This window comes from Galeopterus variegatus, unplaced genomic scaffold (assembly GCF_000696425.1).
Source record: "Galeopterus variegatus unplaced genomic scaffold, G_variegatus-3.0.2 Scaffold6561, whole genome shotgun sequence".
In the NCBI taxonomy this organism is placed as follows: Eukaryota; Metazoa; Chordata; class Mammalia; order Dermoptera; family Cynocephalidae; genus Galeopterus; species Galeopterus variegatus.
Genome location: NW_007732672.1, coordinates 97,323 through 116,973, shown reverse-complemented (window position 1 = coordinate 116,973; position 19,651 = coordinate 97,323). Strand labels below are relative to the sequence as shown.

At 34.7% G+C, this 19,651-nt stretch overlaps 1 protein-coding gene across 1 annotated transcript in view; it reads right to left on the bottom strand.

The window, feature by feature from the left end:
* Positions 1-19,651, bottom strand: part of SEC23A (Sec23 homolog A (S. cerevisiae)) — a 30,795-nt gene that overhangs the window by 8,439 nt on the left and 2,705 nt on the right. The window contains exons 2-9 of the mRNA XM_008591014.1: positions 17,305-17,546; positions 15,742-15,799; positions 15,441-15,527; positions 14,106-14,342; positions 11,119-11,198; positions 10,189-10,333; positions 2,515-2,673; positions 939-1,054 (exon numbers count right to left, since the gene is read on the bottom strand). Of these exons, the coding sequence (XP_008589236.1) occupies positions 939-1,054; positions 2,515-2,673; positions 10,189-10,333; positions 11,119-11,198; positions 14,106-14,342; positions 15,441-15,527; positions 15,742-15,799; positions 17,305-17,525 (1,103 nt within the window). The 5' untranslated portion in view covers positions 17,526-17,546. The remainder of the gene's footprint in view (positions 1-938; positions 1,055-2,514; positions 2,674-10,188; positions 10,334-11,118; positions 11,199-14,105; positions 14,343-15,440; positions 15,528-15,741; positions 15,800-17,304; positions 17,547-19,651) is intronic.

The window sequence follows — 19,651 nt, the reverse complement described above, 5'->3', positions numbered from 1 at the left end:
GTTAAGTATTCATAGAATGGAATATTATTAAATGAAGTTGGACTTCTTCACTTTTTTATTCAGCAATAAAAAAATAAAATACTGGGCCGGCCCGCTGGCGCACTGCTACAGTGCGCCGCTTAGAAGCGCGGTGGCGCTCCCGCCGAGGGTTCAGATCCCACATACAGACCAGTTCCCGCTCACTGGCTGAGCGAGGTGTGGGAGCAACACCGAGGGTTGCGATTCCGTTGCCGGTCCCGGTCCGGTACGGGCGCGACACTGAGGGTTGCGATCCGTTGCTGGACACGAAAAAAGACGAAAAAGGAAAAAATAAAAAAAATAAAAAAATAAAATACTGATACATTCTAAAATATGGATGAACTTTGAAAACATGCTGAGTAAAAGAAGCCAGTCACAAAAGACCACCTATCGTGTGATTCCATTTATATAAAATGTCCAGAATGGGCAATAAGTGGATGCATAGGACTGAGAGAATGGGAGGGAGGAATGGGGAGTGACCACTAATGGATACAGAGTTTCTGAGGTAATGCGAATGTTCTAAAATTAAATTATGGTGATGGTGGTGCAACATGGTGATGGTTGTGCAATCTATGAATAAACTAAAAGCCATCAAATTGTATGCTTCAGGTGAGTAAATTTATGGTATATAAATTATATCTCAAAAATGCTACTAAAATCATCAAATAAAATAAATGACTTCAGGATATCAAAGTGAGCTTTTTAAACAAAATTTACAAATTTGCAACTGTACAGCTGTACTTTAGAAAAAAGATTTAAGTGAGTTTTACTGAAAGGAATATCAAAAACTTAACAGATGTTGCCCTGATGTGGTAGGACAATGACTCTTTTTTTTCCCTAAACTGTCATCATTGGTTTATATTTGTAAACTGTCATTATTAGTTTATAATTACAAAAACTGTAAAAATTTAAATACATACCCAGTAAGGTTGGGACAGCATTTCATCTCCAAGAGACCTGTCTGATCTAGTGCACACGCATAGATATCAATCACATGGCCAGTCGTAGCAGCTCGATTAGCCAGTGCTTCAAAATGCTAAGAAAGATTTTTTAAAATTAAATCAAAGTAATATATAACATTAATCATCCTATAAATCTTTTTCCCATTAACATATCAAAATTATCTAAGAAAGACTAAAAGAATAATCCATAATTTAAATTTGTTTATATTTAATTTTCTATAATATCTCATAAAATGATGCAATAACTTGTGTAAGTCTCATATTTTCACATTCTTTTCTTTAAAAGCTACTTTAAATTCAACACCCATTCATGACAAAAACTCAGCAAACCAGGAATAAAAGAACTTCATCAATTTGATAAAGGGCACATAAGAAAAAAAATTTTTTTAATTAAGAAAAAGAAGCTCTCTTCCAAGATAAATGCTCTAAATGGAGCTAAATTTGAAGAAAGGCATACTGAACATCTTGCTCTTTGTCTATTAACGTGGTAGAAGAACAACACAGAACTCTTTTTCCTTGCTAAATCCACACCCAAGTAACAAAAACATCCAAAAATAGAGAGACAATACAAAAGGCAGCAAGAAAATAATAATTTTTTAAAAATCAGTAAGATAAGTAAATCTAAAACATTTTCAAAGCTCTAATCAACAAAAATTTCAAGGAAGGTCAAAAGGGAAATTAGTTGGCAGAAAAAAGCATCCACTAAAATTATCTATCATTAATAACTTTTTAAAAAAATAATAATGACTACCAAAAATAACTATGAGATAATACAGCACAACTAAACTAAAACTGTGAACTCTAGAGAATTTTTTTAAAAAAAATTAACAGGGACATTAACAAAACCAAAATAATAGAATCAAAAATCAGGCTGGCCAGTTAACTCAGTTGGTTAGAACACAGTGTTGTAACACCAGTCAAGGGTTCAGATCCCAGTACTAGCCAATTGCCAAATAAAAGAAAAAAGAATCAATATTAGAGAAATGAACTTGTACAAACCCCAAAAAACTGAAGTTAGATGAACAGAAAACAATTTACAGAAAATGATCGGCTATTTAAGCTATGAACAATATACATATCTAGAGGAAACATTAGGGACTGCCTCTTGGAAATTTAAAATACTTTAAATTTAAAATACTTGGAAATTTAAAAACTTTTCTTACAGAGAAAGATATTTTTCAACATGAATATTAAAAAGGTACCAAGGGTTTCTCAGAGGGTTTCTCTTGGGGTAATCTTTAAGGAGATACCTATTAGTACCTACTATTAAGTCTTTAAATATTTCAAACCAGAAAAATTGTATTAAGTTATCAAGAAAAAAAAAAGACCATTTCTCCAGTTTTGAATAGCAGACTATTTTACATATAATACATTATGGTATATAATACAATACAGACTAGTTATTTATAATAAAATTTTATAGTATCAGTCTTCATAATATCAGATTTCTATCAAAAAATATTTGTATTCGTCCTCTTCCATCAAATGAATATCTATTTTCTAACAAGGAAAAAGATTTAAAAACCAAAATTACCTTAGTCCCCTTTTTAACATATTTGGCATTGTCCTTTTCAATGTCATGCCATGATCTTATAGGTGTCTTCAATTCGTCTCCAACTACCATTCCAGGACCCTGAGTAGCAGGACCACCAATGAACATCATGATACGAGCACCAGTATTGGGAAAAGTACACTATTGAAAAAAAGTAACATCAAGAGAGTTTAAAGGAAAACAAAAAATATATGGATATACGTTTCTGATAATGAATTTTGATACATTTTTTTCTAGAAAAGAGGAAATCACATAATTTTCTAAGAAATAAAACAATAAAATGTTAATAATAAAAATAAAAAGCAAGGCATGTGCTTGAACAGCTTTCTTTTTAAATCCTATTCTAAATAGTAGTACATTCCTAATATTAAAATAATCTATAAACCTAATCCCTATAAAGGACATGTCTCCTGCTTAACTAGTTCTAGACTGGAAGGAGTAGAGAGAGAAGAACAGAGAGCATTTTCTATTCTTCACTGTTGTTTTCCTTTTGTTTTCTCTGTTTAAAACATAAGCATGATTTACACTTCTAGTTCAAGTTGATGGACTGAGTACTCCAATCTACTTCCCCTCCCTCCCAAGATGCCAATGAAGTCAGACAAAAGGTATTGTTTAAAAAATAAGTAAAGAAAATTTGAAGTTAAAAGAGTTCTATCAATAGCCCAGAAATTTTGAGGAATTCCAACAATAGACTGTATTGGATTAACCAAAAAATTTTTTAAAAAACATATCACAGATAACAAAAGTAAGCCAGATATTCCCAAGGAAATACCTGAAAAGCTCCATATTTGGAGAAAAAAAAAAAAAAAAAAAAAGAAAAAGCAGAAATGGACCAAAGAAGATAAAGTGTATCTGTACCTCCAGATACAGCAGCTGATGACAGATTCTGCCATCAACAATTCCTGAGAACAACTCTCTGTGGAAAGTAGGTCATCTGCCTGGAGAGGGTCTTAGCATAAAATTGGAGCTCACAGATGTAGAACAAAGCCCATATTACAATGAACATCACAGCAAACATGGCAATTCTCAAGAGTTTCTGGAATTAAAAGCATTGCAAAAATTTTTTTTTTAAATCTCAATGGAAGGGCTGAAAATCATGTGTGAAGACTGAGTTAGAGATATGATAAATAAAGTTAAGGAAATCTTCCAGAAATAGGAGCAAAAAAGGAAAATGTGACAGAAAAAATAAAGATATAAAGAGATATATAGAGGTCCAGAATTCACCTAATAGGTATAGAATAAAAAAGACCAAAAAAATAAATGAAGCTGAAGAATGACAGGAGTCTTCAGCATGTAAGGGCCTACCAAAAACCAAACATAATTAAGGAAAAAACTCAAATCTATACACAGCCTAATGAAATTTCAGAACTCTAAAATTAAGGAGAACATTCTAAAAAAATAAGTTTCCTAAAAAGAGGATCAAAAATGAGACTACCTCAAATTATCATCAATAAAATATATATTAGAACACAAGAGAGGAATGGCTCAAATTTCCGAGTAAAGATTATTTTGAACCTAGAATTCTATAGCCACACAAACTACCAATGAAATGAGAGGGAAAAATTTAAAAACATTTTTGGATAGGCAAGAGCTCAAAAAATGTATAAGAAACAAAAGGGTAAATGAGTATGATCCAAAGGAAATGAGGGAATCTAGAAAAAAATTAAAAAGGTATCCTAGGACTTTGATACATGAAAGATTCTCCATTAAGCAGCAAAACTGCAATGACAAAGAATTACATCTTCTCTATATATATAATCTCTCTACTTTATTCCACAATTAACAATATTTATATAATCATATTATTTCCAATTTCTATAAGCAGTTATTGGACAAAACAGTATATTTTTCACACTACATTGTAGCTTCAGAAGAAAATTTAAGTACTATAAACTTTGATAATTTTTTTTTTTTTTTTTTTGTCCTTTTTGAGACCGGCCGCACCGCGCTCAGCCAGTGAGTGCTGTGAGCACACCAGTCATCCCTATATAGGATCCGAACCCGTGGCGGGAGCGCTGCTGCGCTCCCAGCGTCGCACTCTCCCGAGTGCGCCACGGGCTTGGCCCAACTTTGATAATTTTTAAAATCATATAATTAACAAATCTGGGGGAGAATGAGGAAATCTGCCTTTTAGTCTTCATTTTTATACATCCTATCATATTATTTAAATGTTTTCTTACAAGGTATGCTTATTACTTCTATAACTAACTAGTTAAAAAAAATACTGTTTCATTCTGAGTATTTTAGGTAATAGCATACATTCACTTTCATAAAACTATCACACAAAGAACATTCAAACTTTAAACTACCTATAAGTAAAGAATATATAAATAAACAAACACTAAACCCAGTGAGCTATCTCCCATGCTCTCACTGCACGCCTTCACATAGAGCAAGGGTAGTTTGGGAAGAAGTATGCAGAAGAAAGAAGAGGAAAGCAAGCAGCAGGCCTACAATGACTGCAAGATTCAATGAAAACTTAGTGCAGTGGATTGGATTATGTCCCACCAAAACTCATTGAAGCTTGAATTGTATCCCCCATGTTTTATGTATTAGAAACTTAGTCTCCACTGTGACTGTTCAGAGGGTGGGAGATCCTATTATAGTAATTGAAAGGTGGAGCCTTGAAGAGGTGATTGGATTGTAGGACCATGCAGTAGTGAATGGATTAAAAATGGTGGTCAGAGGCATGGTTCTGAGGGCTTTAGAGAAGAGTCTGCCTTTTGCTCTCTGCTCTCTCTGCTTCCACCATCTTGCAATGTGAGACCCCTAGGTCACTGTCACCACCACCAGATGGACTTTGGACTTAGCCTCAGAAACTGTAAGCAATAAATTTCATTTTCTTTATAAATCACCCAGTTCAGTGTACCTTGTTATGAGCAACAGAAACAGACTAATACACTTAGTAAGGGACACTGAAGAAAGTGAAAAAATAACCAAGAGAATGAAACTGAAATAAAGACATAAAAAGATAAAGAGGAATATGGAAAGCAAGCCAAGATCCAATTTATGTATAGAGTTCCTGAAGACAAACAGAACAATGGAACAAAATGAATACTTAAAACTATAATCCAATAAAAGACCTGAACATATGTACAGAAAGGACCAACCAGGTACCAGAGAAAATTAACCTACAACAATCATCCTGCTAATACTATTAGTTTGTAAAGATAAAGAAAAATTCCTCAAGACCTCCAAGGAAAATGATCAAATAATTTACAAGGGCAAGAGAATTAGGCTGGCATCAGCCTTCTCAAAAACATTAAAGCAAGAAAACAATGGAGCAGTATTTTCAAAAACCTCCAGGAAAGAAAATGAGAATCAAGGCTTTTTATATCTAAACAAGCTGTCCAAGTATGAACACCATAGAAAAAGTTTAAACATGCTCAGGAAATTCTGTACTCTTAAGTTTTCTTAACAAATTTACTAGGAGATGCATTTCGTCCAACCAAGGAGCTGGGTGGGAATGATACTTCTCTGATGTTATCTTTTTGTAAAACTCTGATTTGGAATTATGTTAATGTTGTACTACATACACAGAGGTATGCAAAACAAGGATGAGATTTTTTTTTAAAAGAAACAATAGAGCTCACAGCAAAGAATTACATAATTACACAAAGAGGAAGGGGGATAATTCACCCAGTTAACTTCTGAACACAATATATTTTGTACTATATATCCTCAGAATATTGAACAAATATCGAGCTCTAACTCCTAAGCCTCTTTTTCACAGAGGTATGAACCAGAAATTCTAGAACTATTCTATGTGTATTCTAGGACTGAGCATATAAGTAAATACATTTCGATAATGGGAACAAGGTTTCTCATAGTCAGAGAAGGGAGTTACAAATATGGAAAGAGGGAAGGATAAAATAAACCCTGTGGTTCTAAACTGGAATTGGACATACCTGAAAGAACGCTTGGTTTTTAATATATACAGTGTTTTGTGGTTTTAATAGAGATAGAGATGTATGTAGGAGTGTGTTGATATATATGTACATATGCACACACATATATTTACTTATGTGTACATGTATCTATATAGAGATAAGGACCCAGGAGCAGCTTAAAGGAGCTCTCACTAGCCAAATCTGGGACAGTTTGAGCATCAAAATTAATAAGGATAGTAAAGGAACATATCCCGTTGTATGAAATAAGAACCTAAGAATCTACACTGATATAAATATACAAGTGGGGGAAAAGGAAGATCTTTTCCTCAAGTAGAAAGCCAACTAATAAATGTAGAAATGATGGAATTAGAAAGTCACTATTTGGCACCCATAATAATAGTAGTTAACTAGGCAAGAATGATCAATGGATACTAAAACTAGTGGGTAAAATCTTGCTGAGTACACAGGGTATTTATATATTTTCATAGTATCTACCCATAAGATATTTATAATTATAATGGGAAAATTTTTAACTTTACATTGGTAAAAACCACCTTAAACAAGTGAGCAAAGCTGATATCAACAGTCGTGAAAGAAATCGACATTATGGGCTTCCTGATACGCTGCACTAAGCAGAACACAAGCAAATTCTGTAATATTTCTCCCAAAAGTGTATAACTTAAGCCTATTCATGAGAAAATACCAGACAAACCCAAATTTAGAGTCTGTAGTGGATTGAATTATGTCCCCTGCAAACTCCCTGAAGCTTGAATTGTGTTCCCCAAGTTTTATGTATTAGAAACTTAGCCCTCACTGTGACTGTTAAGACAGTGGGAAATCCTATTATGGTAATCAAAGGGAGGAGCCTTGAAGAGGTGATTGGATTGTAGGACCATGCAATAGTGAATGGATTAAAAATGGCGGTCAGGGGCATGCTTCTGAAGGCTTTAAAAGAAGAGGAGAGTCTGTCTTTCTGCTCTCTCTGCTTCCACCATCTTGCAATGTGAAACCCCTGGGTAACTGTTGCCACCAACAGATTAACTTTGGACTTCCCAGCCTCAGAAACCATAAGTAATAAATTTCATTTTTCTTTATAAATCACCCAGTTCCATATTGTTATAAGCAACACAAATGGACTAATACAGAGTCATTCTACAAAATAACTCCTCTGTGCTCTTAAAAAATCCCAGTGTCATGAAACACAAAGAAAAACTGAGCAACTATTACAGATTAAAGGACACTAAAGAAACATGACAACTGAATATAGTGCATGACGCAGGATTTTCTTTTGCTATGAAGGGGTAACTGGTAAAATCTGAATAAAGTTTACAGACTAGAGAACAGTATTATATCAATATTAATTGATTTTGTTAACCATACCACAGTTATGCAAGAGAATGTATTTGAAATTAAGAAATGTACACCGAAGTATTTAGAAGTAAGGGACATTACATCTGTAACTGACTTTCAACTGGCTTTTGAAAATTTGTGTGTGTGATATATATGAAGGTACTTCAAAATGTTCATGGAAAGATTCATATCACCTTTTAACTCTATTTTTCCACACACTTTTTGAAGTACCCTTGTACATACACACATAAAAATAGACAGACATACATATGGAGATATATATAGAGAGAGAAATATAGAGAGATCTAAAAAGATAGAGAAGGATAAAGCAAATGTACTAAAATGTTATTATCTGAGGAATCTGCAACTTTTCCACATGTTTGGAATTATATCAAAGTAAAAAAAAGAAAAACAAATAATGATAGTAAAAAATTATAATTCACTCTATAAAATAGAACACCATGAGTCCATAGAGATATTAATAAATAAATAAATTTAAAGTTTGATAAAGAATGAAATATTTGCATGGTTTCAAAGACCCTCACCACCTAATGCCTTTTAATTACAAAGAGGTGAAAAGGAATAATTTTACAATGGAGAACCTTAGCAGACACAACCTTAATGAGTGACCAAAATATCATCAATAAAGGGACAAATAAAAATCACATACCACCTGATAGGACGCAACAAGAACAAAGCATTACTTCTGTAATGTTCCTCTCAAAGATGCAAGACCTGATTTAATCAGGAAGATACATCAAGGCAGACCCAAACTCAAGAACATTCTACCAAATAACTGGCCTGAATCTTGCAAAGTGTCAAGATCATGAAAGTTAAGGAAAGACTGAGGAATTATTTCAGATTTAAGGAGACTATGTAGACATAACCACTAAATGCATGATTTAATCCTTTCAGAAAAGGAAATTACTAGCACAATTAGCAAAACGTATGGGGTCTGAGTATTAGCTGGTAGTAATGTTACAAGTGTTAATACTGATTTTAATAGCTGTATTATGGTTATACAGCAGAATATCCTAATTTACAAGAAATACAACTAAAGTACTCAAGGAGTTGGAGACACCATGTCAGCAACTTAACCTTGAATAGTTCAACAACAACAAAAAAGAAAGGTCTTTGTACAGTTCTTGGATATTTTCTATAAATTTGACAGTGTTCCAATTTTTAAAAACCACTTTTTAAAAACTCTCTTTTCTGGTTAGAGCATGGTGCTGATAACACCAAGGTCCAGGATTAGATTACTGTACCAACCAGCCACCAAAACAAATTCTTTTTTACACTTATAAAAGTAAGATATGTATAGTATAAACTTTCAAATTCTACTTAGAAGTAAAATTCCCCTTCTTCTACCACTGTTAACATTTGTGTGAACATATTTCCAGAATCCTTTCTATACACAAAACAATATACTGCAGATCAAGCTTTACATAAATAAAATTATATACTTGCTGTCCTATAATCTGATTTTTTCACTCATCTTGCAGTTATCATCCCAATGATATTGTGAAACATATATTTGGTCTTCATCACTAAAAGCCTTGGAATCTCTGGAGTGACAAAGAAGAACATCTTTTGCATGCTAATAAAATGACTGGTGGCTGGGGGCCCTTAGATAGCTTCAGGATGAGGGCTGGTCACCAAAAAGACCAAGATATGATAAGAGGGCTGGGACTTTCAGCCTCACCCCCTAACCTCCCTGGAAGTGAGATGAGTTGAAGGTTAAGTTGATCACCAATGGCCAATGATGTAATCAATCATGCCTACATAATGAAGCCTCCTTAAAACCCAAAAGGACTGGGTTTTGTAAGCTTCTGGATGGGATAGCTGAACACATGGAGGTTCCTGGAGGGTGGCGCCCCAGGATAGGACACAGAAGTCTTTGCCCTTCTCTCATACCTCGCCCTATGCATCTCGTCCATCTGGCTGTTCATCCTTTTAATATTCTTTATAAACTGGTAAATATAAGTAAAGTGTTTCCCTGAGTTCTGTGAGCTGCTCTTGCAGATTAATTAAACCCAAGGAGGAGGTAATGGGAACTCCCAATTTATAGCCAGTAGGTCAGAAGTACAAGTGACAATCTACTACCTGTGATTGGTATCTGAAGTGGTGGACAGCCTTGTGGGACTGAGCCCTCAATCTGTGGGATCTAACACTATCTCCAGGTAGACAGCATCAGAACTGAATTGAATTATACGACGTCCAGTTGGTATCCACTGTAGAACTGCTTGGTTGGTGTGTGGGGAAAAAACCCACACATCTGAGGTCAACAGAAGTATTCTGTGTTGATTGTTGAGAGAATAGGGGAAAAAAGCATTTTGGTTCTCTTTTTTCCTGTATCTTTATAATTCCATACACACACACACACATTGACCTTCCAAAACAAAACCATCATCACTACCTCCAATAGTCCTACAGCTATGGAAAGTGCCACTCCAGAGGAACGCAAAGGTCTCTTTCCCTGTGGTACAGGCCAAGGGTCTCGCTGAAGTTCCCCCAGAAGATCTGTGAGATTCATGTCTATCTTCTGTACTGACTGTAAGAATCTGCAAAACAAAATTAAATATGCCATTTATAAATGTTTGTGGGTGAGGGTTTCAGAAACAAATTGTTCCCTTTCCTAAAAATAGAAAATAATACTTTGAATTCACAGGAGACTAGCAGCTCTCAAACTTCATGTGCATCGGAATCAGAAGGCTTGTTTTAACACAGATTGCTGAGCCCCAATTCTAGAGTGTGTTTCAGTAGGTCTAGGGTCAGGCCCAAGAATCTGCATTTCAAACAAGTTCCAAGGTGATACTAATATGCTACTGGTCCAGAAATCACACTTTGAGTACAATTGCTGTAAATGAAACACTCAAATCAAGTATTATTTCAGGACTTCATTCTCCACTTATTAATCTGGAAAGTTTTAAGGTTATTGAAATAATTAGAAGATGTATCAACTCAATTTCAGTAATGCCACCTCTAATTATAAAGTTTAGGGGGAAAAGCTACTTCTAAGGCTAAGATGACAAAAGGAAAAGCTTTTGGGCCCCTATTTTTGCTTGGCTGTCCTCAAACTACAAAAATTAAGTTTTTCTGAACTTAGAAAATCAGGAATATATCTACACTAAAGTAACTCCTTACACTGCAATGATGAAAAACAAACCATTTCAGTGATACAAATCTGCCTCAACTCTTTAAAAAGTATATTAATGCCATCTATTTATATTCCTAGAAATATTTAACAATAAAGTATTACTGAATGCCTATGCTTAAGTTAAGGGTATGGGATGCTTAAAATAGCTACATGAATTATAAAATTCTCTTTGCCATATTTAATTATTACCTATTGGAAGGAGGTGGCTGCTGTACCTGAGGACCACGTGTTGCTTGAGTAACCGGTACTTTAGAGAGTCCCAGCATTTCCTGTAAAGAGATTATTTGTGTGATATCCATTTGATTACTTTTACAAAGATTTATCAACTATTTACTGTGCAAGGTGCTGTGCTAGACAAAAGGAACACAAAAATAAAAAACACAAGGTCTCTTCCCTCAGAAAGCAAACAGTCCAGCTGGGGAGACTGTCAGAAAAACAATATCATGACAAAGCAAAGTACAACGTGTCACGTGAGCAAAGAGAAACGATACTAGCTCAGAAATTTACTTTATTTCTAATAGTCAAAATAAGTTATTATGGGCCGGCCCAGTGGCGCACTGGATAGTGCGCCGCTTGGGAAGCGCGGTGGCGCTCCCGCCCGAGGGTTCGGATCCCACATACAGACCGGTTCCCGCTCACTGGCTGAGCGAGGCGTGGAAGCAACGCCGAGGGTTGCGATCCCGTTGCCGGTCCCCGGTCCGGTACGGGGGCAACACTGAGGGTTGCGATCCGTTGCCGGACACAGAAAAAAGACAAAAGACAAAAAAAAAAAAAAAATAAGTTATTATGTAACTTAAATGTCACTACTTCTTAACTTATATTCATTCACCCCTTTCAGCAACTGTATCTTAAGCACCTGCTATGTGCCAGGAATATGATGGTGAAAAAGTAGTCCCTGCCCTCTTGGAAATTAAAATCTGGAAACAGAAAGGAATTAATAAAATCATCAGGTATGTGTAAAACTGCAAATGTAATAAGCATTATGAACAAGCACATGGAATCACATAAAGGGGGGGTTATAAGGTACACATACCCTGCATGTGTCTTAATTTTCTAACTTAATGCCTAACCAAAATGCTGGTTTTGTTTTGAATTTCAGATGTATGCACAATTCCTCTCTAGACACATGAAAAAGTTATCTTACTGAAGTTTTCTTGAATCTAGAAATGCTTAGTCATGAAGTAACAGAGTAAAAGTATGTAACAGAAAACCAGAAAGTCTAAAGATCTGCAAAGATAAAATTATTGAACTAATCCTGCTATATTCCCTATATTGGTAGCAGAACTTTTTACTAAGGATTTATTACGTGCCAGATCCTGTGCTGAACTCTTTATATATACTACCTCTTCAGAAAATAATGAAGCAAATTTCACAATTTCTACATTACAAATGAAAATTGACAATAAGAAAAACTAAGTGATTTGCCTAAGGTAACACAACTACTAAGTAACAAAGCAAGATTTTAATCCAGGTTTTGCTACAAAGCCTTATAAGGGTTTACACAATACTGAGTAGTCTCACATTATTTCATTTAGTACTAATGATAACTTTGCAAAACATGTATTGTTTATTCCTTTCCATGAAGGATGAGAAAATAATCAAAGAGATCAACCCAAGATCATATGACTAGAAGAGTTTAAGACTGGAATCCAGAACTGTATGGGTAGCAAAGAACAGGTTCTTTTCAACCAGATGGATAGAGAAAGAAGATAAAAACGTTTTAACGGAGAAAAAAAGTTTAGTCTGCAGGCATTCACTTGCCTATTGCGAAAAGGAAGCTGTTTTATATGCTATATAGGTATTATGTAAGTAAAAGGTGCTCTATAATCAGAACTAACATTAAATCACTCCAAATAAATTTATAATTTAATAATAACATTAATAAAAGCAAACACTTAAAGGCACAATCCATTTAATGCTCATGATCACCCTGTAAGGTAGATACAATTATCATCTCCATTTTACAGATGAAAAAACTAAGGCTCAGAGAGGTTAAAACTTGCCTCCCATCTCATGAAAACAGATGATTCTGGTCTTCAACGTACTGCTTCCTGTGCTCCTGAAGGAAACCCTACTATGTCTTCCGAAACCTCATTCTCATCTCACTTTGGTTCCACTCACCCTCTTTACTTTCTTTCCCTTCTGTGTATAAACTCAAGTGTCCCTCCTCAACTCAGTTCTCTCTCAAACTCTCACACTATCTCCTTCCTTACCTTCAAAGACAAACCTCTTAAAAGAACAAATTCAGTGTTTTCCATTTCCTCAAATCTTATTCACTACTCATTCGCAATCTCATTCCCTGCTCCTTATCCTCCCCATCCAAACCTGCAGATTCCTCCATCATGTTCTCTTAGTTAACTGCAGCACCACTATCCCAGTCTGTGAAGCTTCAAATCAGAGTCATCTTTAAAAATCTTCTCTTCCTTTCTTTTTCATTTTGGCTATCTGGATGCCTTCAAAGTCTGCTTTAATGGTCTACTTCATGCCAGGCTTATCTATCATTTTCTAGGGTAACTGTTCTCAACTGGGGGTTGTAACAAAATCACTTAGAAAGTTTTTTCAAAGTACTTAGATGAACAATCCTACCCTCCCAAGAACCTCCCTGTACAAACACACATTCACTCACTCATGGGCTATCAAAATCCCTGGGCAGAAAAAAGATTTTGAAAACTATCCCCAAATGATCCTATTTTGCTACACATAACTTCCTTGCCTTGAAAAATAAAGCTTCAACTTACCCCAATGATAAATATCACTGAAAATATATATACCCATAGTTCATATGTTAATAACTCCCACGTTTCAAAATCTCTCTCCTTGCCAAAAATACTAAAAGTGTTTAGTTCTTAAGTGGGATGTCAAAAAACAAAAGCTAATATTCTGTGACTGATTTCTTAGCCTGCAGCATGACTCTTCTGTAATTATTTCAAATCTCTAAAAAATACCTTCAGTTTCACTTTAAAAATTAAAGATACCGTTAAAAGTGAAGGGTCTTCAATCTGTATGATAACAATTTGAGGCACATGAAAGAAAACTGATGTCAACATTTAACCTAAAGCCTTTGTTATAATACAAAAATAAAAATATTTTCTAGATACATATATCCAGAAAGCATTCATAAACACACAGATAGTGATGTTCACAGATAGGTTGAAACTACCGTTGTTGTTGTTTACCTGCAGTTGTTTGGCAGACAGATCTTTTGTTCCTCTGAAGACATAGCTTTTTGAAATGCCTTCACATCCAAGTTCGTGAACCTGCACCATTCTCCCAAAAGTAATAAGTCCAACCAAAGCTGTAGGTGGTAAAAGACTTAATGACATCTGCATGGACTCTTTCAGGGCTTGTAAATCTTCATCTTCCATGCAAGTATCAACCACATAGAGGAATATCAAAGGCATCTGAGGACCACGCTTTTAAAAAATTTTGCAATAATAAGAACAAATAAGGTTTTTTAAAAGGTATTAATACTTTAGCACAATATATAAGACAGTCAATAGAGGACTAATTAAATAATGCATACAATGTAATCCTAACAAAGCCATTTCAGAAATGAAACAGGTTATATATGTTGTCATGGAGCAACATCCCAGACACACCATCACTGAGTGAAAAATAGTTACATAGAGGGGATTTTCACTTACCATTTTATTTAACTGCATGAGGTTTCATTCCTTAAAACTAGTATTTACTACTTTTAAAATAAGAAAATAACAACTATAAGTTTTAAAGCAAAGTTGAGGTGATTTTTTTTTATTTTTTTATTTTTTTTTGACCGGTAAGGGGATCGCAACCCTCGGCATGGTGTTGTCTGCTCCACACTCAGCCAGTGAGTGCACCAGCCATCCCTATGTAGGATCCAAACCTGTGACCTCGGCGCTACCAGCACCGCACTCTCCTGAGTGAGCCACAGGGCTGGCCCCAAAGTTGAGGTCATTTTTATAAAATAATTATCTAAATATGAATTGGATTTTCAGAAAACCAGAAACTAGCCAGGCTGGACAAATTACTGACTGGCTCAAGTGAACCATAACACTGTTTTCCCTACAACATTCATAAAGGATATTATTACTTCCACATTTAAGTATGTAAATAACTACGTTCAGAGAGAAAAGCAAAAAGATGCTCCTAACAAGGACCAATGCAAGAATATTTTCATTAATTAGACTTGCAGATATATCAAAAGACTCCAGCATTATATTGATTAAATACTTGTGAAATGACCTTCCAACCACAAAGCAAGACTGATACTTTATTGTTTACTGATCTACTCAGTATAACAAATCATATCACCCTACCCAGTATCTTTGCCACCTATCAGATATCTACAACAGAGAAATAATCGTGGTGAAATTGACCTTGACAGTTATTACCTTTGAAATGTTCCATCAATTCCATGTGAAAATTAAGAATGATGGCTTTCAAGTCATCACAATTTAACAATTATTTTGCTATAAAGTATATTACCAGATATTTAAAACCTTCTTAAATATTTGCTATTATGTCCTTACCAGAACTACATATTCAATGCTAGAAAACTGAGGTAAAAGCTCCGCAGGTTGATTCAGTTCAGATATACCAGCATAAGTAGGTGGAAACTATGAACAGAAAAAAATACAAAACTTTTTAACAAATCATTTCCAGAAAGAGTAATAAAATTTAAAACTGAAAATAATTATTTCCTAATCATTTAATTATTAAAATAGATATTTTCATTATATGAAAATAATTATTTTACCTTTATTTTTAAATATGCATTTTTCTAAATGACTAGTATGATAGCATTACTATCTGTAATGAGGGTTTTCTTACCTGATTCCTTTGATAACAAAAGTTGCAAGCCCAGAGTTTTGCTCGATAATCCACTTGACTGTTTTAAGAAAAGATATATTAGCTCATGTTGCAGTTCAATTTTACAAAGATCCTAAGTTTAATAAAATTAATTTCTTTACAAAAGATGAACACATTCAAATTGATAGTGAAAGTGATCTTTAAAAGCCATGTACTTTTTTTTTTTAATTTTTTTATTTTTTGGCCAGTATGGGGATCTGAACCCATGACCTTGGTGTTACCAGCAAGCCATGTTGCCAATATCTAATTCATATTTTTAACACATACAAGTTCACCTAAATGGTAAATATAAAATAATTTTTAATATACAGCAAGTAAACAATAAAATTAAGATAATCCTACTTTTTTCTTCAAATGACTTTAGTAACACCTACACCCAGACCTAGAAAACATTTATTCAAGTCAAAATATATTTATTGAATGCCTAATATGTACCAACCATTATTTTAGGTGCTGATGATACAGCAAGAGAAACAAGAGAAAAGGTCCCTACTGTCGTGGAGTTTACATTCTAGAAGAGAAAGACAGACAAAAGACAAGTACATACACAAACACAGAAAATACTTTTAGATAGTTATGATAAAGATTAAAGGAAACAAAGCAGGATGTGAGAATGTGTTTGAGAGGGCTATTTTAAAGGAAAGACTTCTTAGTCAATTGAAGTGTGGCCTGAATGAAAAGTAATCAGTCACAGGAACACGTGGGGACAGAGCAAACCAGGAAGAATACATAACTACTGTACAAGGTCCAAGGTCGGAATAAGTTTGGTATGTTCAAGAATCAGAAAGGCAGCAATAGGGCGAAGGTACTATGTAAATCAGAATAAGGAAAATGGATAATATGAAATGAAGGCAGAAATAGAGAGGCTAGATAATGTAGGCTTCAAGGTCTTGAAAACGGGTTTGGATTTTTCATTCCAAGTATAAGCAGCAGCTACTGGAGGAGCTATGATTTCCATTCATAAAACTCTAGCTTCTGGGTAGAGAACAGACTGCTGAACGATGAGAATGGAAATAGGGAGACCACTTAGGAGGATATTGAAATTGCCCAGAAGTAGTGTGTACTAGCAGGGATTGAGTATAAGAAACAAAATCTGTAATGTTCTGGAGGTACAATTGATGGACCAGACGGGAGGAGAGGGAGTTGAACAAAAGAGGAGAGGAATAAAAGATGATTCCTGAGATTCTGGCTTAAGCAACAAAAAATCATAACATTTTTCAAACACCATGCCACTCAACTATGACTTTTCTAATGACATAAGATGGGTTGATGGCCAGCACCAGTATCTAGAAAACACTTATAGGATGTAACGGTTTTTACAGTGACACTTTCACATTTGGTCTCTTTATATTATAAACTCACTGCAACTAGAATGATCCTAAAATTTTAGAGCTCTTTGGATTTCTTTGTTCTAATATGAAAAAATATAAGCAAAAACAAAGGTATTTTTGCATAAGTGAGCAAGAAAATCTGCATTTTTTTAATTGTATTGTCACAATAGCTTTTTCCATATATTTTAATTACCATAAAGGATTCAAAACTGCACGGCAAGTGGTTCTACTACATAGAACAGGTTCATATTGAATAGGCGGTAGGTCAGGTCTCTCCTTCAGTGGCGTAAATAGGGCTGCCACTGGAACAACCATTCTGGTAGCTTCCAGTCTACTTGATGGCCAGACATTCCAACTAAATCGAACTCCATCTCGTTCTTCATTTTGTTGGATGAATTCCAAATAGGTTGTCATTGTAGAGCTTGATTCTTATTTCTGTAACAAAATTAAAAGATACTCAAAAATCCAGAAGCCTCTTAAGATTCAAAATAAGTATGTTCTTCCCACATTCAGCAATACTAACACATTAGAAATCATGACCAAATGAAAATACTTATCTTAGGAAAAAACTACCAAGCAACAATAACCCTATCTATAATAAAATAATTAATGGCTCTACAGAACCCAATTTCCCTTAGGCCCAATAAGAGGTATTTCATACTTTTTAATGAACTTTTTTTTTTTTTTTCCCCTTTTTGTCTCTTTTTTCGTGACCGATAACGGGATCGCAACCCTCAGTGTCGCGCCCGCACCGTGCTCAACCAGTGAGCGGACCGGTCTCTATATGGGATCCGAACCCTCGGCGGGAGCGCCGCTGCACTCCCAAGCGCCGCACTCTACCAAGTGCGCCACCGGGCCAGCCCTTTAATGAACTCTTTAAAAAATTTATTTAAGGGTATACAGGAAAGAAAGGCAAAAATAGGGGGAAATCAAGATCTTATTTTCATTTTCAGCCTTGTAAGTTATACTATTCTAATAAACAGATATCAAAATCATAACTTTCTAAAATTCATATACTTTTCTATCCAGAAAATGACAAGTTTCCACTAAACTTGTAGAACAGAATGTTTAATGGTGCATAACAAAAAGATTTTCCTAAAACCGGGTACTCCTAGTTTAGGCAGGTAATCTTTTTATTGCACAAATACAGGATGTTTGTGGCACAGTAAATAAAATGCTTGATAACTGGTGTTTCCCATGATTTATATATCATTTAACCTCTTTTACAGAAATTTAATTCGGAATATTTTTATCATTCCAACTTATGAGGGCATTTTAAACTCTAATTTGAGATATATAATTTGAGTCTAATAATTTCAGTTTACCATCAGAAGAAAGAAGATTGCCACTCTGGGGAGGTCCAGTATCAAGAGACATCTCCATTTTGTTACTCTCTAAACTCCCTACCTAGGATGCCAGCTTTCCTACCTAGGCAACAGTTCTATCTGATGCTGTCAAACTGCAACAGTGGTTAGTCATACAAAGAAGAGGAAGAATTTAAAGGTATGGTAAGACTGAGTTTCAATTGCTATGTGGCAGATATGAAAGACATCAAGTTAAAAGAACTGAAGAATTATGAGCCTAGGGTGCCAGAAGAACCAACACAGATGTTAAAGTTGCTAAGAATGATGGTGGAATGAGAAACTGATTCTAAAATGTTAAGTGAGGGGAGGAGAGGTATTATTTGGAAAAAAACATGTTAGACATAACAATTTTAATTTCAGAAAAATTTTCAAATAGATTTTGATAACACAAATTACAGAAAGTGAAGCTTAACAAATCTTAAGTGTGCCAAGCAGCTAAGAACTTTCTCTTCTTTAAAAAAGTAGGAAAATGAAAATTAAAGAAAACACTGTATTTTCTCTTATCACGCCAGACTCTTGGAGACAACTAGAAAATTTTATGCTAATCAAAACAGATCATGGATTCTTCAAAGGTGTATAAAGGGTAAAGAGGAATCCTAAAACAAGACTTAACTTGTTAAGAAAAGACTGTCTTGATGGTAAATATAGAAGACAGCTTTGAGAAGGATGGTATGAGCTTTCAAGGAAAAGTGGCTGTTGAAGATAATAATAAAACAAAGGTCTGGGATAGTCAGAGGGGAGTTAAAAGATGCCAGACTCAGTTCTAACATGGGTGGCAATAAAAGGAAAAACAACCTGGGAGCAGGATCTAGTTATCAACAGCTTCTATGCTACAGATGTGAATATAAATTTTAGGACTAAGCGATCTCTCCCATTATTGCCGCAGAACATAGAGTAAATGGAATTTTTTGTTTATTATTTAATCGCACCTATAACTTAAAATGCATCTCCAAAAAGCATTAAAATACTCACTAAAACATACTAGACCAATCATGGTTGTTCATCTAAAACACAAGACACAAAAAATGTTTTGAATGACTATTTTCTCAATTCGCCCAAGGATAGTATATAACTAGTACTTAGGTACTTAGCAGACATTTTCTCAAAAACTGGACAAAATGAGCCTATCTCTTTACTTCATAGAAAGCAAGCTGACAGTATTTGTTGCAAATGATA